We start from the raw sequence: 27,858 nt of genomic DNA on the forward strand, positions 1-27,858 counted from the left end.
TATTGGCAGCAAATGAAATTTTGTGGAAAGGCTGACCTTCTGCAAATTGCTTTTTAAACAGTGTGATGAAGAGCAAGGGAAAAGTAAAACTCCAGCCTACATATACATATATTTGTATACAAATATATATCCATATGTTTGTATACAAATAAAAATAAATTAACACAGTGTGTATATCGGTGAATTCTGTCTGATCTGTGGTTAGCTTAAACTCCCTAAAGGGGAAAACCTTTACTGAAGTTTTTTCTTCCTTCCCCACAGTGTGGTGTTGGGCCCAATTTTAAAGCAGGAAATAGGTGTTAATCAGATTCTTCACCTGAGACTTGGATAATAAATGGCTTTGCATCTGCCTTGACTTGGCCCAACAGTCTTGACAGAGTTGAGCAGGACTGGCAGTGAATGATCTTACTAAGTACTGTTGAAGTGCTGTTTGCACTGGAATAGGTTGGGGGAAGGAAAAATGAGTTTAAAATGCCTTTTTCTGGAAGCTTCATGCTCTATCCTTTTAATGAAGGAGAAAAAAGAGTGGAAAAAATAGTGGTTTTCATTTGTAATCACAGTATTTGAGGATTTTTATGTCTTTCTGTACTTCAGCTTTAAATTTCATGTCTCCTTTAGGTTTTTTCCCAATTTCATGTTTAGGTATGTCTTCTTGTCTGCTACTGGGCACTATATGAAAAGTGGCTTTTTTGGATCGATATGTTCTTTCTCTCCCACAGTCCAGAACTCTGTATCATCCTTCATCCCTGACTGTGTTTTGTTTATTCAGTGATTCTATCTGTCCCTTCAGTACCTAATTGTTGTAGATTCCTCGGGTCTCTAAAGGGAGTATGAGTGAAATTTCACAGGACCCTGTGAAATATCTGGAAGCAATTTTAAATCTGCTTTTATTAACAAGCATTGCTTTAATTTTAGGGGTTTAGCTGTTCTATACTATGCTTTCTAGGAAGTCTGTAATGTTTTTCATTCTTGGAAAAAAAGGCATACACCCTTCTCTTAACTCCTAAGAATTTATATCAGTTCATACAACACTTCTGGAATCTTAAGTCATGACGAGAAACTTGTGGACTAAATGAAATATCAATAGGGCATGCTGCTTTTATTAGTTATGAGTTTGATTAAGCTGATATGTGATTTTTTTTTCCTGAGGAATGAGCATGACAGGGTTTGGAATGTGCAGATTTATTAGCTTTGTACATAAGTGATTTCTAGGTACTTGAGTTTTGGTCATAAAATAATAGGTAGATCAGTCTACTGTATCTTCTGGTTATTTGACTGTCATTTGACCTGTGTCTGTGCTCTTATATAGAATCACAAAAGGTCTTTTATTTACCTATTACTATATATACTATATTACTTATTTATGTATTCCAGAACATGAGTAAGGCAGTGGCACAACACGCTGATACTGTTTCTGTAACAAAGGCAAGTGCTTTCTGTAGCAGAGCTTGAGAGATTTGCTATCTGAGTGATAAAACAAGAGCAAATAGATGACAGATGGGTAATGTACATGGAGGTGAGACAGGGAGAAATCCCAACTCTGAGTAGGTAGGGATGGAGTTTGAGTTTTGAGTTTTCTTGGATATAATCATGGTTTATAATCAGAAAGTTGAAGAGGAAATAGAGTTTTAGCAGTTATTTGGAAACTAATAAGAGCAGGGAACATAATGTCATTGTGTGGGTACCTTGCAACTGGAATACTGTCTGCAGGTCAAGTCTGCTTATCTCAAAAGTATATTACAGAATTCAAACATTAAAAAACTGGACAAACATCAAAGGTTGTTCTTTGGATGGAGCTTTGAATATTTCTGCAGAAAGCTTGATGTGAAAAAGGTCTCATAGATGAAAAGTTTTTGTATCTAAAAATTTGGTACTTTAATTTGCTATTGTCCATTTGTTCAGAAATTTGCCTTCAGGGAATTAACTGGTGTAGGAAAGTCTTCTACCTCGCATATCCCATTTAATGTTTTTTTGATAGCTTTAACCTGATTCTTAAAACTCAGACTCACTTGAGACAGTGTTTTTGCTATTCTGAAAAGGTCCTTTTTTTCCTCCAAGGGTGTTATGTAGTATTTATTGTATATAATGTCTGATGTTCCCTGGAAATTTTCTAGTTTGTTTTCTCTTAAAAAGCAAACAAGCATTCTGGGATGTATCTTAGTTTAAAAGCTAATTCTGATGCAGGAATTTTTCAAATAACTTCATTAAATACAATGTAATATTCTAAGGTTCCTTCACAGATCTTACTCTGCCTGCAGATGCTACAGTAACTGTGAAATCTTGAACATGTGAAGGATTTTAATTATGTCCAGTGGAAACAATTCCAAATAAAATAATGTGCTTACTTTGGATATATTACTGTTAGTTAAATAGGAGATACTACAGGGCTGAAGAGGAAGTGTTTCATTTATTCTATTTTGATAATACTCTGAAGAGCTGGAGTGCTCTGTAGGGTTTGGTTTCATGGTTTTGTTGTCCAATTGCTGTTCTCATTTCAAGCAGTGTTTGGAATGAATTGAGTTACCGAGGCCTTTGTAAGCAGGGCTTGCCAGTAACATCACAGTAAAAAGTTAATCTGATTGGCAGCAAGTACAGTATTCGTAGGGAAGTAGCTCAGACACAATCCTGAATGTGTGTTCCTGTGAACTTGCCAGCTTTGCCCTGCTGGAAACAATAACGTAAAAAGTCAACAACAAGACATGCAGTGTTTGAAAAGAGACTTACAGGGTTAGAATTTCTGTTAGGATTTGATAGACAGATTCAAAACCATGTAGAGAATGCATATATGATATACTATAGTAATTGTATATTCTTATCATATAGTTATACATATTGTAATGTATAGAACTACAAATGTACTTAAAATAATACTAAGTATGGAAATGAAATGAAATGAGAAAAGCTCTGCTCAGATACCAGTACTTTCAACAGTCCCCCCAGTAGCCAAATTTCAGAGTGAAGAATTGCTACTCAGGAGCAATTTTTCTCTGATAAGAAAATAATTCAGATGCTAAATTTGATAATTAGAACTATCCGCCCCCCTCCCCTTAGTAGTACTCTTAAATTTCCAAACAATTAAATTGGAACAGTCTTGGACTCAGCCCCCTTCACACTGAAATTTTTGATCATATTGTCATGTATTTGAAGTCAGTAACTGTGCTTTTTGCCATCATTGGTTTTGTTAGTACTGCTGTGAAAATATAACACTTGGTGTTGTGTTTGGAAGCTTTGAAACATATGTGAGCTGATTAGTCTTGATCATCTGATAAGATATCAGTCAGATTTGTGTCAGTAAAATATTTTATGAGTTATTTGAGAACCTTCTTCATGATCTGGAGCGAGCCATAGCTGTCTTGGAAAGTCTGAATCAGATAGAATTCCATCAAGTTGGATGTTCTGATTGGATGTAGGAAAAGGAAAATTGATTAAAAAACAAACAACCAAGTTCACTATCCCTTCAAAAATACTTATTATTAAATTTTGTCTCTTGACAGTAACAAACATGTTACAGTACTGCAAGTCTTTGTTTTACCCTTATCCACAAGTAGAAACTTGTGTTAAATAAACACTTTCTCCAAAATCTCTCATTGCTGATACTCTCCAGTGTCTCTTGCATTTCTTGCTGTAGAAGAGACAGAGTTCTGTTGCTGTGGTTGATTGCACTTTTAGAAGTCATGGAGGAATCAGCTGCTATAAGAACAATGTTGACATTTGAAACTAGCGGTTTAGAAACTGTAAATGAAAAGACCTTGCTGTTCATATTCTCTTTGCTGCTTTGCAGCTTGCAAAGATACTTTTTGCCATCATAGCATTCTAAAAAATCATATATGTCTTCAGTGACATTTATCTTGTTGCCTGTGCTTTGAATGTTTTATTTAATCTGAGTCACTTGAGTGTATCGTTTCAGTCTGAAATATTTCTCATTTTATCTACTGATTCTAAGTGATTCCCATGATGCTTTATTATAAGAGCAAAAGGAATGCCTCAATTCCTTTTAAGGGATTACTTCTGGAGGAGTCTTTGCAGTAAATTTGCCAGTATTTTATCAGTACAGAAAGCTTCTGAATGACATTAAATATTTCCACTGTGAGTTCCAAAAGAAAATTATACGTTGCAATTCCTGGGCAAAAGGTTTTGCATTGCAGGCAGTGTGTGTGAAATCTCAGTCTAAGACTGTGATCCTCTATTTGCTCGAAGTTAGTGACAGCTGTCTTTGGTGATTCAGCCATAGGGGGAAAGACCCACCCTTGGGAGATGATAACACAGTTTAGGTCACTTCAGCAAATTGAATTCAGACACTGCATCTGCCATGAGAATTCCTTGTTTCTCTGCATTACTACAGGAACATGGGTTGCTCTTGCATTGTAGTAGACTAGATGTAATCTACATTTCTAAATATTTGACTTATGGTCTTTCCATTTGTTAATGTAGTCTTTCATACGTAGTTATGCACACGTTTCTATATATGTGTGATTTAATAGAACACCTATAAATTCTTAACTCTGAACATTGATCTGAGTAGCTGCTCCCTCAGCAAGGATATTGAAACTCTTGCACTGTTGAGCATTTGATGCATATATGCACAAAGGTTGGGGAAAGATCTTTTTCTTTTGTTTACCCATCTATTGTTGATGCTTCTGTTGTAGTGAGAAGTCTGCTAGGGTAGGATGAGTATCTTCTGTAAGAAAGCAGAGTGCTGCACTGAACACTTATTTCACTGAATTGCACATTTGTTAATCCATTTTTAAAAAAATTATGTGTGCACTACGTATGTTGTCCTGGTTTGTCTAAGCTGATACTTCTAAAAACTGTATTCTGCCTGAGAGTGCAACATCTGTCTAGAGAAGCAGGAGGGTGTTGACTGATGTCGATAAGCTGTGATTAGGAAGGCTGTGGAAGGCTTTTTCTTAATACTGCCATCTGCTCTTCTCAACAGATGTGGTCATTCCAATGAGATACCCTATATTCACTTTTAAGGTTGATCTTCCTCTTTTCTGCTCTGTGCTAGTTTTTCTGCCTGTTTGCCTTTTCACTTCTTTTGATATACAACAGGGAAATCTGTGAGTTGATATCACTCAAGGGTGCCCAAAATACCAGTTATTCCCTATTTCTTGTGACATAGAACTGGGAACAAGTAAGAGCCTTGCTCTAAGAGTTCAGCCAGCAGCATTTCTTTGGACAAAAACAAGAAGAGAGCCAGTAGTAACAGCAGCACTGATATATGAGTACTCTCTTCTTTCCTGTGTATGTTAGTGCATTTGCTTACTGCTTTAAACTTTTATCATCTTCAACCTTTGAAGTAAAAATCTTTCACCTACTTATCTAAAAGTAAACAAGTCGTCAATCCATTGAGCTAATGAAGACAAGAGTAGTGAAGTACCTCTTTTTTTTGGTGACAGTAATTCCTGTAACATTCTTGCTCCTCATTTAACGTAACTAAAACAGAGAATGGGTATGGAGTTTAACCTAACGCACAGATGAAAACTTCTCAACACCTATCTGCCTGAAGCTTTCCCAGTGTACAAAGTTGGGGTGACCACTGACTTTTCTGGGGTTAAATTTTAAAGTACCATTTTGTGTGTAGGTTTTCTGTTGTTTTTTTGTTTGTTTGGGGGTTTGAATTGTTTTTGTGAGCTCTATGTTTGTGTATGTGCCTTGGATATTTGAGTTTATACACATTTCTGTAAGGTGTATCCATACCTTTTATTACCAGAGGCAAAAATGGCAATGCCTCTTCAGGTACTTCTTGCTATCTCAACTAGAAACAGCTTCTTACTGTATACATGGAGTTTTAAAAAGCTTTGACATATGTTAGCTTCCTTAATAAGCTTTTTCTTCTGCCTGTGAGAAAAGCATATCTCAGGAAACATTCTGTTCACAAACACTTCACTTTACAAACACAGGAGGACAGGGATGCAGCTGCTGGTTTGTTTTCTGGACAAGTTAGTCTGCACCACAGCCAACAGGCACACCCTTTCCCTTGCCAATACCCTTTGGAAAACTGAGTGCATAAATAAGAAATCTGTGCTGGTGGAACTGAAGTGGGAGACTTTTCTGATCAGATGTAGGATGGAGAAGTTGATGGTCAAGGGGAGGAACTCTTGTGAAGTCTCACTCTTTCTAGTATCTGTCTGCCTTATGAAACTTTGATGTGCTGTGGAGCTGAAGCAAGGCTATATGGAAGGAAGAAATGTTTTATGATGAGTGTGATGAAACACTGGAGCAGGTTGCCCAGGGAGGCTGTAGATACCCCAGCCCTGGCAACAATCAGGGTCAGGTTGTAGAGGGCTCTGAGCAACTTGATCTCATTGAAGATGTCCCTACTCATTGCAGGGGGGGTTGGATTACATGGCCTTTAAAGGTCCCTCCCAACACAAACCAAACTGCTATGATTCTATGAAAACCAACCAACCTTGATTGACAGTAGTGGGAGCTCCAGTTGTGTTCATTTAAATGTGAGTGAGTGGCTTTTATCTGCTAATTGAATCTTACTCCAAAAAAACCTCGATAGTTACAGCTAGTGGTCAGCAGGACAATGAACTCCCTGTGCAATTTCTCTGAAAGGGCTAACACAATTCATTTATTAAGGAACAATAGGGTATTTCTGCTGGAGTACTTGTGCAATATTGTATTTGACAGCAAGTTAAGGGGGGAGGTTGGTGAAAAACAGTAAGAAAGATCAAAAGATTTAATTTTTTTCTTTGCAGGTAAAGCTCCACTTAGTACATTGAGGAATAGAATTTGCTAATAGACTCTTCACAGTAGCCAACAGTGGTATGGTAACTTTTAAGACTAGCAATAGAAATTAAAAACTTAAAAATAATTAATCTAAATTTAAGTGAGGTTAGTTAGCTGTTGAGATAACTTAGTTGTAGTTTGTCTTCCAAAGCAGAAATTGCTCACTGAATTGAAATCCAACTATCACATTTGAAGCGGAAATTAACAGGGAATTCCCTTTTTGTTTTGTAAGATTGAAGAAGGTCAGTCTCTGTCACCAGTCTGAGCAGGTAGCCTGGCAGATGGCAGACTCTATTGCATGAACCTGGTATTGTGCTTTGCAACGTATTACATTGATTTGGGATGTTTGTTGTTCTTTTTTAAAATTACTTTTTGAAAGAGAATTCCTGCAAGAAAAGCCTTTAGGTAAAATAGGCATTAAATTAAGATAACACTAAGGTCTTCTTTGGTTTTGTTGTGTCTTTGGCTGTGGCACATATATCTCCAGGGTGGGGTGGAGAAATGAGTGTGTGAATGGCTTTGTGGGGCTTAGCTGCCTACCAGGGCTAACCCACAACAACATTTTATATGTATATAGATAGAAGTGTGTATGGATACATGTATTTATAAATAAATACGTGTATAAAATATATCTTATATTTATGGTTCTCCTAAAGCAAAATTAAAATCTTCATGCTTTGCTGAGTAAATTAAACTTCATTGTACACAAATGGGAGATGATTTCAAAGTGTTTTAGATCCATGCATTAGATCTTACCCACTTGTCACTTTACAGTAGCTGAAATACTCATTTTCTTACTAGAATGTAGATTAGCCTTATCTCCAATGGAGTGATTGTAAAAGTGAAAATAATTAGACTGGAAAATAAATGCTTTCAGTATGAATAATTGGGAGCATGTAACAAAGCTTGCTCACTACTAACCTGAAAGATCAGCTTTTGAGAATTTTCTGTAATGGGTTATTCAATTACAAGCAGAACAAAATCTTTAGTCAGAAAAATCTGAAGTTGGATACACAAGATAAAGAATAATATTTTGCACTTAGACTAGAGTTTTGAAACTGATCTCTATATGATAGACAAAAATAGGTTGTGTTGTTATATATTATTGTCAAGTATTGTTATGAATCTTTGAATCTCACAGTTCAAATATTGTATGTATCAGCTTTACAGCCATGAGTAAAAAAAAACCCTTTTTCTTTTAATCAGGATGAAAACAATACAGAGAATGCTGTCAGTTCTTCAGATGCTGAGAAACAGGATTCTCCTCCACCAAAACCTCCACGGACCCGCAGGTACTTAACTATGTTAATAGTTTTTTAGCTGAAAGACTGAAAGATTGACATGTTTCATTAATGTAAAGTATAATAAAGCTACTGATACTAAAAAGACTTAAGAAAATACATTTTTTTCTATTTATAAATAGAAATGTACATAATGCAGATAGAAATGTTGTAATTAACTCTAAATATAACCTTTAATATCTTTGAGAAGTCTGTGTTTGAATATCTCAATCTTGCAATGACTATCTGTGAGTAGATAAGTACTGCTTTTGATTAGAGTATGCCAGCAGAATGCTGTTCTTCTTGAGAAGAAAAATTGGTCTCACCAATCTTTTCATACAAGAGGAAAAAGAAAATCTTTTCTAGCTCTTAAAATGCATAGACTTAACTTTAAAAAAGCCAAAAGTAAATCTGAACCGACAGATTCATCAGCCTAAAATGGGTACCCAACCTGAGTGTTAAGAGAGCTAAATAAGCAACTCTCCTGAACTAAGTGTCCAAGTCCCCTAGCTAGTTTGTGGAAGGCTTATAGGACCTTGGCAGGTGGTCTTGCCTGTGCTACATGGCCTGTAGTTAGATAGACATAAGGTAAGCACTTGGGTTTCCTAAAGTTGTAGAATGACATAAGAAACCACCAGCCAGTTAATTTTCTTGCATAATAATTAGTCATAAGGAAAGTTTTATTGCTATAAAATAAAAAAAGAAAGAGACATGGAAATGAGTTGGGGCTTTTTACAACCAAATGACACAGTTTGTGCTATGTAGGTAATATATTTTTTACATTATTTAGATTGATGGTAATGTGAATGTATTCAATCATGTAGATTAAGATGGTGACAGATGAGCTGTGTTCATGATGAGTTCCAAGCTCTTCTTGAAACTTAGTCACTGAAATTAGAATTATGATTTCTGTTCAATAGGTAATTTCCTTATTAATGTTCCTTGAAATAATCTTAGGTGCACATTGCTTTTTATAATTTTATATATTCATGTAATAATAATATATGCATAATTCATGTTTTAGCACACATCTGTCTTATCTGTATTGCATTGTTCTTTACTTGCTGCATTAAGTTAAAATCTTTTAATCTCTCCTTAAAATCCTAGTCTTTTTTGGACCTGTTTCCATAAATTCATAATTTCCCATCTGCCAGCACTGGCAGGCAGATTGGTTCCTTAGAGGTGAATAAATGGAAGCTTTTAGCAAAGCTGTTGTCTTTCTAAAATAGAGATTATTTTTGAAAAACAATTAATTACACCCCTCATGGAAGATGCTTCTGAGGAAAGACTTAATTTACTATTAGTCACATCTGCTCAGAATACCCACTAATAGCATGGTTTTTTTCTTGATGAGGGAGGTAACTTTACAAATCTGCAGCCTGATTCAGTCAGGACATAGAGCCAGGTTTTGTGTATTGTGGATGTTCTGGCATAGGTTGACATCCTTTTCCTGGGGAGGATGGGAGAGAAGAATCCATGAAAGATTCTAATCTAATCCCTGTATGGAGAAGGGAACATTTTTAGGTTGCCAACCAAATGCGTGCTCGAGTTGTGCATGCGCTGTCTCTACAGAGGTTACAAGCAAGTTGCTAAAGCTACTACTTTTGAAAAGAAATAAGGCTTTTTAGTTCTTTATATTCTGTGTTGTAGTTGGCTCTAGATCGTGTAATTAGTAAAGCAACTTGCATTTTTTTAAGGGAAGACTTAGCAGTTGCTTTGTTTTCTAAAGCAAAAAGGGCTGCAGTGACTAATAGTGCAGAGTACTGTGGGCCAGCTTGGTTCCAGGTGAACCTGCCTGAGATGATCCTGACTGAGCAGGAGGAAAGTTGGTTTACATCTCTTGACCTCAGGGTGCTTGTCTGCCATAGTGCTACCAGACCAAAGCCATGTTTGCTTACGCAGTAAAGCTTAGGATGCCTGTCAGTTGTTTTCTGACAGCCCAAAGACTCTTTGCTGGATGAGAGGGTGACATCTCCTCTACAGCCCTTTTCACTGGCCAACCTCTCAGTAGGGGGTAGAATTTTTCTGTGAAGGTGGCTTTCTTACCTGTCTCTTCTCTGGTTCGTGACATTATTGTGACGTTATCGTGACGTTGTCTCTGTATCTTCTTTAAACTTGTGGATCTCTTCCTCTTAAAGTGTTTGTGCTAAGCAAGGATGAGATGTCACTAAAGACTTTTACCATGTAAGATAGGAAGCTTACTCAGAGAGGGATAATTAATCCTTTTAGTACTTGTGTTGGCCTGACCGTGTATTGGGGAAGGAGTGCTACAAAGTATAACTTCTAGGCTGCTTTTATGCCTGTCTCTTCTTGGAACTTACAAGTACCTTTACTGATAGTAAATCGATATTAAATTGATATTTTATTTACTTAGCTCACCATGAAGCATCTAGCTGTATTTGTTTTGCAGAGGTTTTGGAATTGTATCGCCTTCCAATATATTATCACCTTGTAATACTTTCATGTAATTAATATTTGCTGTACAATATATGAGCTTAGTCGTTTAGCCTAATGTCTCTCTCCATTTGATGTCAACATAAAAAAATTCTAATATTATCCCTTGATTATTACAGAGGTAAACAAGAGCAACTCATGAGTGCACACATCAGCATCTTATTCTAGAAATTGCTTGGCTTTGCAGTTCATGATCACTTCTAGTGAAAGTCACCTTGAATTGTTAAATTTCATTGGAGGACTTGAGGAGATGCAAGTGTTCTTTCTTAGACATGTTTAACTACTTTCAGATGAAGGCAGGAAGAGTATCTTAATATCTTTAAATATTAGTCCTTGAAATATTTGTGTATTTAGTAGTTAATTCTGAAGTATTTGGAAGAAGAGGTGATTTATTTTAATCAGGCTTGGTTACAAAAGGTTCTTTATTTTCAAAGTTTATTTTCAAGTTCAAATGCAGTTCAAAATAAAAGCAGAAACTCAGACATAAACTCACAGAAAGCAAAGATGAGGTAACAGCTTTTTTGTATGCAGTGTAATGAAGAGCTACATGCTACTGTCTGAAGGAGAAAAGGTGAAATATGTAGCAGTTTAACTTCTCATCAGATTAGTTTGGACTTCAGTCTAATGACAGTAAACACATTTCCAGGGTTAAGTGTTATTCTGTTTCATATCAAGCCCTGCAAACTGTCTCTGCATCCTCTGCAAAGCTAAGATTGATTGGTGTTCCATCTTAGTTAGCTGTCTGTAATTTGTGTGCCACAATTAAGAAACCAAAAAGCCTTGGTAAATTTTACTAGATAAATTCACCAGTTGGTTATTTTTATTCATTTGTTATACTTTTATATAATTTTTTTAACATACAAATTATTTGTAGCACAGTTTGCGACAGCTTCACTCACTGAACTGAGCTTTTCTTTCGCACGGATGACAGTGATTTAATGCTAAAGTAGAATAATGTGGTTGTCTAGCTTCAACCTGCTTATGTTTAGTTTAATTTTCCTATTTTAATTATGAGGGAGGGTGTAGAGCTTGGAAGCTATTTTTGGTTGATCATAGCAGCTGCATTCCATGACCTTGGCATCACTCTCTTTTATTTGAAACACCCCACGGTACGCTGCATAGAATAACCGTGGATTACTTAAGGCTTTTTTTTCTTTTGAACACTGGCCAAGTTTCAGTTAAATCTGAATCCATAGTGCCCAGTTTTAATAACATAGCTCTTTTCCTAATGGAATTTTAAAACATTCTAAAAATTTATAATGCATTGCAGAAAAAGCAAAAATAATGTTGCCATCATTTTAGTTTTGCCTTTTTTCATGTATACGTTTTTGGTGGAAAGCTGTGGGAGAGCAAACTGTTACTATGACAAATAATTTAAAAAAGTCATTATCACCTAAATTATGGTTTACCTGACACCTCAGAAGCCTTTGGCACCAGGGCACTGCATCAGCTGCTCAGACTCTGTGGCAATAAAAGGGTACAAAAAAGCTGCCTTGATCACCTCAGGAAATTCCATATCCAGTTGTGTATGAGGAAGTGCCAAGGTAGTCGCATTCCAAGGTAATCATTAGCAGTGAAGAGACACTTCAAGACTGTGTCATGACAAAGCTTTCTGTCTCTTTAGTACACAGTGGGATTTTACAAATGTACGTGTGAAATGCTTGCTTTTCCAATATATAAAAGCAATGCAGGGTTTATTTAAAGGTCTAATACAGGAGAGCTTAATTCTCTTTCTTGACTGGCCTGGCTTGCTTTGGTTCACTGGCTCTTTTCTATCTCAATATCCTCTTTGATGAGCTTTCTATTAGTTTCCTGGTATTTTAAATCAAGCTGGTTTTACTGTCTCCTGTTGTTTGTAACAGTATTAGTAGCTCATCTTCAGATAATTTTCTGCCTCTGGGGGGAGAAGTGTCTGTGGAGCACAGCTGTTGAAGGACATGCCCAAAGAAAGCATTATGCAGCAGCCCAAAATGCCCAAGATTGTCTAGCAAGAGTTTTAGAAAAAGCTACTGCCAAACAGAGACCTTCTGAATGTGTACATATCTTAATATTTCTGCTGTGTGGAAACAAACAAAAGCATTATTTGCAATGCAGAAAATGTGAAATAATAATATTAAAATGTCAGTAAAATGGAAAAATTTTTACCTGTTGGCATCTGTTTCCTTATTTAAAGAGAAAAACTACATTAGAATGCTATTTGGGCATCTTGATTTCTGAGGACGGATATCCTTCAATATTAATAAGGCAAAGAATGATTTTGGCAAATAATTTCTCATTTGATTGCTGTAAACTCCTATTTAAGAGTGAAGGAATGACATCTAACTTTAAATATAATAGGGAACATTGTAGTAGTTCTGTTGAGCTGTGTACAGGGAAGCTGTTTAATCAACTTTTAGGTTGCTGATTTATGCAGCATTTCCCGTGTCATCAGCTCTATGGATACATCTAAGGGAACAGTTTGTATGCATGTGGGGCTCTGTTTACTAGTGAATCAAAGGGAGTAGAGTGATTTCATTGAACAGTAATTGGTGAAGAACTTAATGAATTTTGACTGGTATTGTGGGCCTGTAGTCTTGTCATATCTACTTTAATGCTAATTTGCTCCTTTAGCTAATTGTAATGCTTAATGGTATGTCTGTACCAGATAAGAAATTAGTTTTGCTGATTGCATGTATAACTCTGGGTCAGGAAAATGAGGTCAATAAGGGAAAACCATTATTTTCAGTAGGAGGATTTAGTAGAGATTACTGATGAGCATCACTGCTGCTAAAGGGGGCATGTAAACATTTGTGCAAGTGCACTCTCTCTCCCTCCCCATGTCCCCCTCCCCCATTCAGAACTGAGGAGAGAAATACAAGAGGAGGGAATTCTCCTGTCCTTAGTGTGTACTAAATTGGAGCACAACTTACATCCCCCCCTTCCCTGTCTTGTCTTTACTAATTCAAGCAAACAACTCAGTCTCAAGCTTATTCATTTTTCAACAACATCTAGAGGCAAAAGTTCCCAATTACTTCTGTTAAATTGCTTTGATGTGCTTTGTATTCCTCCTGTTTTAATGTAAAGAAAAATAGTGATATACAAGCACACGGAGGAGAGAAAGAGAAGAAATTTGAGGCCCAACTCTTTGTGACAGGAATCAAGCAGACAATGAAAGAGGTCACTGGGGAGAACTGCAAAGGGATTTGGGGTTTTTCAGATACAAAGATACAGTAACTTTTAGAAGATAATTTGGAAGCTGTGAAGCTTGCAGTACTTCTGGGGGTTGGGATTTTCATAAACTGAGAATCCAAACAGTTCTCTTTAATATGGAATCCTTTGTTGTAAGGATTTTAGTTCTTCAACCCATACTGCTGTAGCTTGGTGCTAGTAAAGTGACAGGGATGAAACGTACTGTAGCCTGTCCCAGGTCAGATATGCTTTTGGTTCTGTACAAGACTCAAGTGTGAGGCAGTCCCCTGGGGTTATTTTGTTTTGTTTTTCTGTGGGTCATGATGGTCTCGAGAATTTGCACTTGGTGAATCCATTTTAGGCCTGGTTTGGAAGTAGGGGAGCAAATCCTTTTGTATTTGACTTTGTGATGTGACATACAGACAAGTAATGAGGGCCTGTCTGATGCCTTTCTCTTGTAGACAGGCAGAAATTCTTGTGCCATTGTGTGGTCCTTCTCACGCTGGAGTGCCCAAAGCTAGATGGGATACTCCAAGTGGGGTCCCATGAGAGCAGACTAGAGGGGTAGAATCACCTCCCTCAACCTGCTGCCCACGCTGCTGGGGATGCAGCTCAGGATACAATCGGCACTCTGGGCACCCTCAAGTTCTTCTCCGCAGGACTGCTCTCAATCCCTTCAGCCTCCAGCCTGTGTTGATACCAGGGGTGCACTCTGGCCCAGGTGCAGCACCTTGTACTTGGCCTTGTTGAACCTTGTGAGGTTCCCATGGCCCCATTTCTTGAGTTTCTCCAGGTCCTTCTGTTTTTTTAAAAGCTCTGAATGAAAATTATAAAAATGCCTAATTTCCTGTTTGTAGACGAAACTTTTGTCAGTTACGCTAAATGTTTATAGTCAATTACCCTGCATCTAATCTGAAAGTAGAATGACTCTATGCTTGAAGAGCTTCTCCTTTTAAGTAGCTTGAGATGAACTGCAATTGTAAGTGCTGTGATCTCACTGATATGCACTGTATATATATAGATCATATATATTCTACTGTGAGTGGTCTTTATACTGTATGCACCTCATGTCAACTAACCTTGATCTGTATCATTAGCCTTACAACTATTCACAGACTATTAAATACACCAATATAAAAATAAAATCCTCCTGGGTATATGCAGAAAAATAAAAATGAAGGAAGATATTCTGTATCAAGAGGGCTGTAAGGATTTTTTTTTTTTTTAGAAATTTTTCTTGGCTTTATTGAAATTTGAATTCCATATGTCAAGTTTCTCTGAGCTACTTCAGAAGGAAAAAAGTAGTGAAATGCTGCCACAAGAGGGCCTGTCTTACAGCATCTTTGAAAAAATGCTTCTGGGAAAGGATGTGAGCAATCTTTGAACTATCAGTGAGGATTAGCTGTGGCCTGAATGCATGTCTTTGTGATGTTCTGAAAGATGTTTTGAGTGTGTTGACTTAGTTCTTGCCTACCCCGTTAGTCATATTCTATAACCATTGTCTGTATGCACTGGAAGCTCTGTGCGGAGTTTGATATTGGTATGAAAGCATTACTGCTGCAGAGGGAAATAGCTACCTAAATTCTTGTCAAAATACAGAAAACTTAGACAATTGTGTTTTGTTTGTTTTGCAGTTGCCTTGTAGAAGGAGATGCTAAAGAAGAAATCTTGCAGCCTCCAGAGCCTCTGCCAGTACCACCAATCTTAACACCATCTCCCCCATCAGCTTATCCAACAGTCACTACGGTGTGGCAGGACAATGATAGATACCATCCAAAGCCTGTTTTGCACATGGTTTCATCAGAGCATTCAACAGACCTCAACGAGAATTATAATAAGTCAACAGAACATTCAGGGAAGAATGAACCCAGTGAACGCATGGAGAAAAGGCTGGAGCGCAACTTAAGTTTTGAGATCAAGAAGGTACCTCTTCAGGAGGGACCTCGAAGCTTTGATGGGAACTCCCTGTTGAACAGGGGACATGCAATTAAAATTAAGCCTGTGTCATCCTCTGTAATTGATAAGAGCTTTAAACCACAGGAACAGACTTCAGGGGATTCATTTGTAGATGCTTCTCAAAACTCATGTGTGGAATACAATGTGCCACAGTCTAATACAGCCTTAATACCTTCGCCAGAAAGTCAGCAGGTGTCTGATACTCCACCAAGACCAGATCGTCTGCCTCTGACAGAAAAGGGACATGCCACGTGGTCACTACATGGGCCTGAAAGTGCACTGTGTACGTCGGCGTCTGGAGACACATCTTCAGACACCTTGTGTCACGGTGTTAAAACTCTCTCTCTAGCATCAAACACCACAGTTGAACATCCTTCCAGTGATAATGTTGATCATACCCCTATTTCTGTCCGAGCACCCCTCTGTTTTACTAATCCTCTCCATTCAGATGATTCTGACACGGAGGTGAACTTTGATGGAGCCGTGAGCAAAAGCGCATCTAATGTGTCAACCGCAAGTGCCACAGTCTCTGCTGCCACTAGTACTGAAAACATTTCTGCCAGGAAAGTATTGCCAATGTCTATTGCTAGGCAAGACTTAACAGCTGTAACGTTTTCTGAAGATGGCAAAGGTAGGTTTCATTGAGGTTCAGAATTGCTACTCTTTAACCTACCTGCATCTGTAGAGATGGACAAAATAAATTGCTTTTCAGTGCAATTTTCTAAACGTGAATTTAATCAGTGCAGTGTGGCAGCTTCAGAGGGGGCACAACACTTTTCCTGCCAACTTTCAGTTTGCATGTGAACTATTTTTGTTATGAAGTACTACAGACCTTGATTAGCTGCTTCAAAAGCTTTATTGTGAGCGTTTATTTGATGCTTTATTTATAATGTGTTCTTATTTGTAGGTTTCTATGTTATTGGTTGGCACATTTTTTTCTCAACTCCCAGTTTCATGAAAGTGTCTATAATAATGGAGATTTGACTAGTCAAAGTATTTTCAATGGACTTGTCCAAATACAGAACGAATTCATGCTTACTGGTTGATGTGCTGTTCCTAAAAATGTAGATATAACCTCATTCATCGTGCTGGTTGAACTTGCTCATGATTTGGATCTTGCATTTTAATAGCATTGTAAATATTTAACTGTGCTTTCCTCTTTTTCTGTACGTGGCTGGGGTAGACAAGCTAATATTGCTGTTCATCTAAAAATCCAAGTTACGCTTTCTTAGCGTTTTGAAAATTATTTAGTGGCTTTTAATCTTTTACTACTTTTTAAAAATTTTTTTTGTGAAAGGGAAATTTGCAAGCTACAACATTGTTTGTCAAAGGCAAAAGGGTCCCAAAACATGCAGATGCAGATTTCAGTCAGGCTGGCACACTTAGATGGAGGACAGAGCTGGGAAGAACAGGTTAGGCCTCTATAACTGCTTGTGCAAAGGCTGTGGAGCTGAAAGGAGAACATGAGCTTCTGGATTCAGCTCAGACACTTGTGCTTGGAGCTGCTTGCAGTGATGGCCTCGCCTCAGGAGCCTGTGCAGACTTCATGACTTTGAGGTGAAATGGGGCTCAGTGTATCATGTGAGGTGCAGAACAAGCTGAATTAAAAATACTGGCTTTGTGAACTAAGCTTTCACCAAAAGTCATGTATTCAACAATGTGAACTGTTTTACAGCCTTAAAAAAATCTATTTCTATAGATTTTTGTTACATTATGTATACAGACAGAACAATGGTTACACATACATGTTTGTTTTTTAAATTGTGACACTTTAAAAATGCTCTGCAGAGCTTATGAAGCTCCTTGTCATTGTTATTTCAACTTTATTCAGCAATCTTGCTTGGATTTGTTTTTTAGATGTACAGGCTATAGTATTTTTCTGATACTGCTTTTAGCTAGGATTTTTTTCATCTTTCCCAGGGCAATAATTGTTTATCACGGTTTGGAAATCATTACCTCTCCATGCATCTCATTATGTAGATGCTATAAGAACGTGCAAATAAAATAAGTGATATGCCATAAATGATAAGGAATGGGAGGAATGTCACTCTAGAGTTTGTTTCATGTAACTGTGTATCAGAAATGTCCTGAAATAACAGTACAGCCCTTGTGCTGCTGGTATGTTGATGATTTCAGAGGAATGGATTAAAATTTTGACATTAATTTTATATCATTTATCTCTTTTTATTTAGGGTGTATCTGATCCCTTTTCGTATGATAGTGAACACTTCCCATTTTATATTCTGGTTGCAGAATATAAATCCCTCTGGGACTCAAGAATATAGGGTTTGCACCAGTGATTCTAAGCCCTGTTTTACAGTGACTTTCTCAATTTCATACTTGCATAGGAGTCTTCTGTCTGAAGCTGGGAGTATGAGTGCAATTATCGGGGAAACTTGCCTGTGAACTTACCAGCAGCCTAATTGCTTAACCATAGCTGCTGGTGTGCATGATCTTACCACGTAGTTAAATCCTCCTTTTAATTCAAATGAAGTGAAAAGCAGTTGTACCCTGAGGTGTAAAAAGAAAAAAACCAGACAGAACAATAAAACAGCAACAACACCCTAAACAAAACCCTAAAAACTGACTTTCAGTTAGTGCATATCCGTGATGGCTTTATTTTCTGGTTTTATAGAAGCCATTTCCATTAATGAAGGTTTTCTTAGGCTGTATAGTAAACTTGAGATGGAGCAGGTCTCAGAAGCCACTTGGAACACAGTGGCTTGTACAACCTGATGGAATTCTGTCCCTGCAGGAGCAGGGCATGCTGGCAGGTCAAGCTCCATGGCTTCATTAGCTGAAATGTGTCTTCATATTTTTGAATCCTGTGCAGAGTACAGTTGTCAGATGAGATTTCTTATGGCAGCAGCTACTTTAAATTGTTTTAAACCTTTAATTACTACTTCAGATTTTCTAACAGGTCAGAGTGGGGCTTTTGCTGCCAGAACAGCTTGTGTTAGTACACTCCTGAGAGGTGAGAGGGAACAGACTGGGGACAGGATGTGGTACTGGCACCAACAGTGCCACCAACCACATCTCCTCTGGCTCCTATTTACCCTCCTGGTTGATAAACCTTGCACTAGACTGTTTAACTAGGTTATATCAGTGGTGTGGAAGCTGGTGGGCCCTGAGATGGACTTGGGAAGCAAAACTGGGACCTGAAATAATGAAGAAAAAGTATTCATCAGAGTTGTTGAGGTCTTTTTCCTCCAAATTATTTAGTCTGGAAATGTGTTTTCCTTTTCTTTGTTGCATAACACACAAACTGATCCTACCCTCTTAATGTGAACTTAGTGTTGTTAGCATGAAGTTGCTCCAGGGCATTAGTTTCGTAAACCAAAATGTTTTATAATATTTAGAGCAAACTGTTCTTTTGCTGTAAGTTTTTATACCAAGTTTAGGATTATCTCATGTATCAAAAGATCAACTTCTAGAAGCTTAGGAGGAAAATCTAAGTGTGTTTTTGAACTTACTTAAATGTCATATTTGATTTAGATGCTGATGCTAGTGAAGAATCCTCTCCCCCGCTCCCAGAAAGAACACCAGAATCATTTGTATTAGCAAGTGAACAGAGTGAGTTTTTGATGTTTTGTGATAACTGGAGATAAAATGTGAAAAGCATTTCAGCATTGTATTTTAATACAATACAAATACTCTCTGCTTTTGGTTAGTCTGTTGGAGCAAATTATAAAATGGAATGAAATCTAGCATGTATAGTAGCTTATTTTGAGGTTTAATTTTCACAAGCTCTTGAACACAGTGAAGTTATTTTTCATCTTCTGAGTAAGCATGCTGTTATATGATATTTAAGTAATTGGAGACTTTGATGTTAATGGACCTGGTTTTCATTCTGAAGGGTATGGAAATGAGATACAATGGGGAAATGCAGTACAGTTAGGGAATTTCCCAGCTATTTTGGTTTCCTACTGCTCCCAGGTAGGGAATGGGAATGCACATGAACAGTGCTTATCTGATTCCCCTTTCTTGGGGAAAGGAAAGATGATGATGCATCATACTGCACTGCATGGAGTGAACAAGCCTAGTTTGTTCAAGTTGAATGCAGTTCACTCTTTGCCTGTATCATAAGGGTAACTGAAAGAAAAAGCTGACACAAATGATGTGCTTTCCTTGTCATAGTTCATTCATCAAGCTAGTAATGGCAGAATACGAGACAGATTAATTGAAATTAAGTGATAAATTAGGCTGATGCTTGGTATCTTCCAGAAAACCTAATATGATGCAGTTATTTACTGAGGCTTTTGCTCAGTGTCACTTTGTGAAACTCAAAAATTTTTGGCCCAAGTAGTTAATACTTTCAGCATAAAAACATTGAAGTTTTGTAAATGTGTCCCTTGAGCATCATAAGCATAGGTAGTTCAGAGTCAAAGTCATCCTCTGAATATTATGGACTTGTTCCTTTTCTGTGACAACACAAGAAACAAAGCTGTTTCCTTTAAAAAAAAATAAATCTTTCTGGGACTGGAATAAGTAAGAACACTTCCATTTTGTTTGTGGTTTTGCATGATGTCTCTAAAGGACAGGTATGGCTGTCCTGACTTGTATGTTAACTTAGGAGATCTGAAAAACACATACTGTAACTGCACAGCTGATGTAACAAAATTTCTGAAACATTCTTGAAAAAGAAGCCAATTCCCCTGTTGGTTAGGAGCCCTCAAAGGAAGGCAATGAACATCCACGCTGCAAGTGCTGCAGTTGTATATTTTAAATTACATTGTGGCATTTTGCCTTATCTTGAGTGCTTTTCACGTGAAGAGATTTTCATGTTTTTACAAGCATTTAATCTAAAAAAAGTTGCTTTAGAGCACATTTCTGATGCTGTGTACTAATGCCTGATCATGGGGAGAGCTCAAGTATGTTGAGTTTGATTTAATTTTTCCTAGGCACACCCTTGCTGAAGCCAGTTGTGATTGCGCAGTCGGAGTGGAGCATATTGCGTGATCAACATCTCCCTGAGCAAACAGCCTCCACAGTAAGTGTAGGAGACAAGTCTGTACTAATCAGTCATTTCTAGTTTGGTGGGGAGACACAACAAAAAGCAAAATACACACTCGTGAGAAGGTGCAGCTGTTGGTCGTCTACAACTGGCCAGTTTTTCTTCCGCCCGAGCTGCTGAACTGATGTGTTAAGAGTGTGTTTTCTTTCCAAGGAAATTATCTGGTTTTCTAAGTTCAGCAATACTTTTAAGAGTATTTTAATATACCTTAAATTATGTGCTGCTTTTATAGAGCTTGCTGTCTGCCCTTGATCAATCTTAGGTCAATTCAAACTGAAAGAGATCTACAGTCTCTTGTCTAACCTGCTACATGAAGCAGGGCCTAAGCCCAGGCTGACCAGGGCTTTATCCAATTAAGTCTTAAAAACCTCCAGAGACAGACATTTGATATCACCCATTTCACTGCCTGATAAAGGTTTTCCCTAATGTCCATATTTATTTTAAACAAACCATTTTTTGCCCATCAGATTTCACTTTTCAGTCATCTAGCTTGAAGTCATCCAACATGAACAGCTGGCAAAACTTCAAAAGCATGTAAATCTTTTTTACATTTGTGCCTTTTTTTAATGCACCCCCAATACCTCACTTAAAAATAACAAAAAACATAGATGTGAGTTTTCAGGGGCTATAAACATAGTATGAGAACTAACCTACCTCATTTTGCAAATGATTTGTAGCATCATATTTTCAAATTTTTATTAAATGCTAAGTAAGGTTCTCATAGTAAATTTTCTTATTAACTACTGTAGCATTTTTGTCAGCGTTGAAGCAAGCCAAAAATGTGAAGGAAAATAGGTATTTCCACAAATGTTGTATGTTTTTGGAAGTGTTTTCATAATCTTAAATTTTTTATTTTCTTTTAGTGTTTTGCAAGTGGTTTATATAATTATTTTATGTATCTGTCATTAACAGAGTTTGAAAACAACTTCACCTCTACTACCTGGTAAGTAGTGGAAAAAGCTTTTCTAATTTTTTTTTCCAAAATACATTTTTCCTACTGAACAAAAATTTGCTTTTGCTCTGAAGATATCTAAGTAGATTGTCAAAACACTGGCTTTTCTGAAAAGGCCTTCTGTTTTTAAACTATATCTATATGTATGTTGCATATTTATCCAAGTCTTTAGTTTTTTGTTCTTCTGAAAAGGCTTCAATAGGAAGTGTGGTCTACCAGCTGACGTTTAACTTTGCAGCAACCTGCTTCAGCTGTAATCTGACTGTCTGCATGTTTCTTCTGCATCTGCTTGAATGGGCTTGTACTGTCCACTTGGAGCTGCCTGTTAAATACCTGGCAGTTTATTTTAAAATAAATTAGTTTAAGAAATATTACAGATTTGCTACTAGAGTGGTTATACAAGTAATGCAACACATGCTTACCTATCATGTCTAAGCACCTTTAGCTTAGAAAGAACATGAACAGATGCATTTATGTTGATGCATTAAATGGCATCTTGTGGGTTTTTGCTATAAATAGATGCTATGTGGGATTTCAAATATCCATGCAAACTGTAAGACAAAACAGTAATCCAGATTTGGCAAGCAGGAATGTGTCACTGTCATTGAACATTTGCTTCATAAACAATCTTGAAGTATCATTTTTGAGAAATGAGAAATTGGCTTTTAAAGCTTTATTTTTGTAAATAATATTTTATGCCAGTTGTTTTCTGGACTGCAATTACAGGTGGCATTGCCACAGTGGTGACTAAGTGATTGTGGTCTGTATGTTTTCCAGATCGTCCTGAAAGAAGCAACAAAACACCAACTGACATTTTACCTCAGATTTCTTTTTCCAGTTCCACTGATACAAGAGGTCAAATTTCAGAATTTCCTGCAGAAGTAACAGATATTGGTAATTACAATTCATTCAAAACATAATCGCTAGATGAATTAAACAGAGGATTCATTAACGGTACTAATTTGGATTAATGCTGCTACCGTCTCCCTCCAGCTCACTGAGATGCAGACAAATAAGCCTGCCTTGTCTCTTCAGCATTGCTGAAGGAATTTTTCCCAGAATCAACGATTGAGTAATTCTTCACTTCGTTTTTTTCAGAGTGTGTAACATATAGAATATGTCAAATTGGATATAATGTCTCTAGAGCACTGAAAACTTTTGGAAATAATACCTGATAACTGCTTTGGTATGCATAGAAGGAGAAAAGAAAGATAACAAGGGCTATAACACTGTATTTACTGATAAATACTTTGCAGTGAGGTTTAAATAGTGAACTATAAGGATATACAAATTCCTTGTATTTCTATTTCCTGTGGCCATAGTGCCTTTAGAACTCCTCGTACTACAAAGTTGTTTTCTAGCCCTGAGAATAAACCTGTTCTGTAAGAGCTGGAGCAAGTCTTAGTGATCCTTCTGACTGCTGCCAGCATTTGTGAGCCTGTGTTGTCTGAGTGGACAGAATATTAAATACATTTCTTTCCTTAGGTTTTGGTAACCGCTGTGCAAAGCCCAGAGGACCAAGAGAGCCACCCTCAGAATGGACATGATCCAAGAACTAATGGACATACTATCATTAAGTTCTACTGGAAAACTCAAGTGCCACTGAGAACTAGAAAAATAGTATTCCACTTTTCTGGGGGGCGACTAACACAGAGCAGTGTAGATCTAACTATCCATGGTACACTCTTTGCAGTACATCCCACGCAAAACCTGACACATGGTTCACAACAGTGGATTCCAGTATTACAACTTAACTTTTTGCTGGGGCCATCTACCTGCCTTACTACACTTAGGAGAAAGTATTAATACGATTTATTTTGTAACTTCAAGTATTATTGCCTTAATGTCTTTTAACCCTGTTACACGCTGCTTGTAGACATATGTTAATATAGTAATACTTTTGACAGATTGTGTTTATGGACTACTTTTTGCTAACGTTTGAGTACCATGTATGCATTATTTTGTATATGTACAGGGCAAGTAAGTATATAATTTGATAAAGTTGCAATCATAAAATATTAACAGAAGATGTAAGAAATCTCTGCATGATCTAAATTTTTGTGTACCTTATTTGTAAATTATTTGCCCTGAAGTTTTAGAAAATAGTTTCTGGGGTTTTTTACAAAAATTGCTGGACACACACAGCCAGAATTGCAGGTTAGCAGAGATAAAGATTGTAATACATTTTGTAAATTGTAAGCAAAAGGTTATTTTTATATTATATACTGTTTAATTGTCAGACCTAATTTGTTCTGGTTTTCATCTAGTCATGGAGATTCAGTAAGTGCCTTGGAACAGTATTGAATTCTCTTAGCCTGTATGTGTTACTTCAGTGTTTTGAGTTCATCTGGAACTAGATTATCAAAAATATTTGTACGTTTCTTAGTATATTTGACCTGAGAGTAAAAGAGAAACCATTTTGCATAATCAACACTCCTTAGTTTTCATTTTAGTGTTTCATCAGTTGCAATCTTTAGAAAATTCATCTCTATCACCTTTCTGTATAGTAGGATTTTACAGGTTTAATATGACGTGTTTCTAATTTGGGAAAACCAGAACATACTGGTAAAAGGACTGTTTCAATACCACTGTCTTCTCTTACAGATGGGGAATACCATTTTTGTTGTTCAAGGACTGTGTATGTAAGAAAGCAACTTATATGAAGGTTCACCTGGAGCCCTTGCAGCTACACTGTATCTTGGCAATATATTACGTCAAGAGTTAATCCTTATAAGGATTCCTTTATTAAACTTTTCTGTAATACAATCTTTAAATTAAAGAAAGTAAAAATCTCACTATGGGTGTTTTTACTCTTAGGAAAGAAAACTGTGTTCAGAAGTGAAGTGAAACAGAGCGAAGTGTGGCAGTCTGGCTTTGCTTGTAGATCTTGTACTTGAACAAAATACTGACACTCAGGACCTTAGTTTTAGTAACTGCTTTAAAAGTTCTGGCCAGCAATAATGCCAGAGAAGCAGAGAAGGGTGTTTAGAGGAAAAATGTTCATTTTAGGTAGTGAAACTATTAATCTGGACTTTAGCCATGGAAACATTATGTCTAATTTACTAGTTGTACCTTTAGGGCCTCTCTGCTAAAAGAGAGCATTAACTGCCCAGATAGCAGCCTTTAGTAACTTCCAAAAGGTACATAACTTGCAATTACTGTCTCTGACTGTGGATTAATCACCATGTGCTTGGTACACGTGACAGACTGTCGAGCTGGGGAGCACTTTCAAAGAACTATGTGCGCTATAAATGCTTCACATGGATGTAGTTTTGCAATTATTCATTTAAAAATAAATATTTCAATAATATATGCCATCTGGGATAACCTATATCAACCTATATATTCCTGATTTGTAAACAGTTCAGAAATCTGGACTATCCAGCAGTTGGCAGAATAAAGTTGGCCTGAACTTTGTTTCCCTTCCCTCGTGTTGCGGATGATTAGCTTAGACTTTCACTTTCAGCTGCAGTTTTGTAATGCAAGGCGGGCTGTCATCACCCCTGGACAGTCCAAATTGTTGTAAATTTGGAGAAAAAAAAGTTAAATAAGAAAATTTCCAAATATGTTTTGGCTGTGCTTTTCAAGGATCATTTCCATATTTGTCTACCATGCAAATACAGAACTGTGCAGGTAGTAGATTTTCTGCTTTTCACATATGAATTTCACTTAGAGCAAAAGCTGACCCAAATCTGTGCACTATATACAGGCCATCTGGCAATGTTTAATTAAAGAACATGCGGGTTCATCTTTTTTCCCCTTAGATTTGCATGGATTTGGATCATATTCCAGACTGAGTTTGTCACAGAAATTTTGCAGCCTTTCTTTGCTTTAGCAGCAATTGTCCTGTATGGATTTCTGTGCCCTTTGACAGAGCTGTTTTACAACGCATTGTTGCCTGCTTACGTTCATCTGAGTTTTATATTTTCACCTATTGTATTTCAGATAAGCTGACAATTGTAAGTGCAAGGTGAAACTTGCCCAATGTCATTACTTTCTGCATTACTTTCTGTATCCGCTCTTGTGGATGGTACGGAGATAACTGCAGGGCTGGGGAATTTCACGTCATAACTTGGAAATATTATCCAATCTTAACAACTCCATAAAAAAAAACCCCAAAACCCAAGACCTTTCTTTGTGGTTTATTTGAAATGGAATCTAAAGGAGTTTAGAGTATTACATTAGTTTGCAAATTATCACTGAATACAGATCTAGATCAAGCAACTTTGTACATGTATTGAAATCAATCCTGTTTAGCTCCAGTTTTCCATGTTAATTTTTCTGAAAGCAGTCTTCAGCTTTAATCTCTGAAGTGCAGCTTTTCAGGCATACAATTGACTTGATCACTGTAGCAAAGTAATGTTACTCAACCCAGCTATTCTTATTCATAACCACTGCATTAGCTTGTTTGTTCCTTCAGTATTTTTCTAATATTCCATTTCTTGTTTTTTCTAAATGTATTAATATTGAACAAATAATGCCGTAAATTATCACATCAAAAGAAGGATGAGTTCTCCATGTTTTAGAAATGTGAATTCTCAAGTCTAAGAATAAAGCTGACCTCTACTAATATCATTGCTTATCTCTATTACGCAGCATATTTTAGGTTTTGCATTGATTTGGCAAGTGGAGTTCTATTTTGGTAAGTAATTAGAGCATTATGTCAGCATTTTTATTTCTTATCTGTTAGGAGAACCTGCTGTGTAGATGTAAATTGCCTTAAAGAAGTTTCTAACTTGGGAACTGGGCAGAAAAATTAAAAACTCTAAGAATTATCTCTGGGGGTTTGTGAATTGAAATTATTGGATTGGATTTCTTTGGAGACAGATCTCTAAAAGAAAGAATGAGATCAAGTGTGACACAGTGACTGGGCAGTGTGATCACCCCACGCTGCTCCCAGAGTAGTTGTTGTAGCTGTAGATCACACTGTTGGGAAGCACCCACCTATGAAGCTCTTGCCTGCAGCATAACCCTGGCATGGTACAGCCAGAGACAGAACCCAGCAAGTCAGGGTTGGACTAGGGAAAGACTAGTAATGAATATCACAAGGGGAGTTTGAGGAGGAACAAGGAGTTAAGGATTTTGGACAATGTAAGTGAGCAAATACTCAAGCAGATACAATTGCATCCAACTACTTTGTGAATTTTTTCAACACTTGAGGGAGGAGTAACATCTCCACAGTATGAACGAACAAGTTGCAGTTACTGCAGCCCTTCACCAAAGAAGGGTCTTTCTTGTAATCTCAAAATGCTCTTCAACTCTGAGGAGTTTAAACAGCTTCTAGGAAAGGTTGTCCTGTGTGGGCTAAAATGCAGAGCTGAATGCATGGAACGCATGAAACTAGGACAGGGCATAGCTGGGACAAGCCAGTGCAACGCACCGACTGCCCTCCTGGAACCCTCTGTATTTTGAGCCTGTTGAGACAGAAAGTCTGCAAAGTGGTTATAATAGGCTTAGTAGCATCCAGTAATAGGCAGGCTCTCTCTGATGTGACTTTTTCTAACCATTTCAGTGCATGCACTTATTAAAACACAGGTTTGTCAAGTGTTGGGCTGAACAGAGGTAGAAAATACTGTTTTCTTGGCTTCAGTGCTGTGGTATCCTTGAGATCTGTACCAAATGCTTCATTTCATCACTTCTAAGACTACATGGCAAAAGCTTAGTATTTGCAGTCTTAAAACAGTGAATAAACAAAATGTTGTTTGCCTGTGTGCTCAAATCTCACAATCTGAACTGCTGGGGTAAATGGTCTTTCCTTGAAGAGACTTAGCTGAAAACATTTTCTGGGTTGACCTATTTGGTCACTGTTGCTGTAACAGTCGATTTCTTTAACAACTTGACTGTTGCCTCTGAAATTACACTGTGTCTGCATGAAAAACTTACTGTAGTGAGGCCAAGGTAAGAAATTAGTTTTGCATTTCGGCTTAAATCCCGTGAAGTTACTTACCTTGTGCATGTAAACAGCCATAGGGAGCTCAATGCAGCCATTCATCTACATGGTTTAGTGTGTGTGTCAGTGTTTGCAGTTCTGGGGCACTCATAAGGAGAGTGGTTAGCTCTGTCTTTGGCAGCATGGCTGAGCTCCATGGATTTCAGCTAGTGAGCTGGAAGTTATCTTTCACATCTACAGTTCCCACTTTGATCTGCAGAGTTACAGTCCTTCGTGTAAAAGATCACAGGCAGGTAAGGAAATTGATCTTTTGGGCAGGTAGTGCCAAAATCCCATGGAGAGCTTGACTGTCAAGTCGAAGGAAAAGCTGGACTTGTTCAAACCTGGAGTATCAAAGACTGTGCGG

General features: G+C 37.3%; 1 protein-coding gene across 3 annotated transcripts in view; it reads left to right on the top strand.

Moving 5' to 3' along the window:
* The window catches only part of PTPN12 (protein tyrosine phosphatase, non-receptor type 12), a 70,617-nt gene extending 45,627 nt beyond the window's left edge, over positions 1-24,990 (top strand). The window contains exons 12-18 of one of the 3 annotated variants that reach the window (XM_027679428.1): positions 7,945-8,030; positions 15,275-16,227; positions 19,092-19,169; positions 20,498-20,586; positions 21,523-21,553; positions 22,340-22,456; positions 23,048-24,990. In XM_027679428.1, coding sequence (XP_027535229.1) covers positions 7,945-8,030; positions 15,275-16,227; positions 19,092-19,169; positions 20,498-20,586; positions 21,523-21,553; positions 22,340-22,456; positions 23,048-23,109 — 1,416 coding nt within the window. In that variant the 3' untranslated portion in view covers positions 23,110-24,990. The remainder of the gene's footprint in view (positions 1-7,944; positions 8,031-15,274; positions 16,228-19,091; positions 19,170-20,497; positions 20,587-21,522; positions 21,554-22,339; positions 22,457-23,047) is intronic. The other 2 variants (XM_027679426.1, XM_027679425.1) reach the window with 2 other exon arrangements.
* Positions 24,991-27,858: the final 2,868 nt, after the last annotated feature.

Source organism: Neopelma chrysocephalum, unplaced genomic scaffold (genome assembly GCF_003984885.1).
Source record: "Neopelma chrysocephalum unplaced genomic scaffold, ASM398488v2 Primary Assembly neopelma1_45, whole genome shotgun sequence".
Taxonomy (NCBI): domain Eukaryota; kingdom Metazoa; phylum Chordata; class Aves; order Passeriformes; family Pipridae; genus Neopelma; species Neopelma chrysocephalum.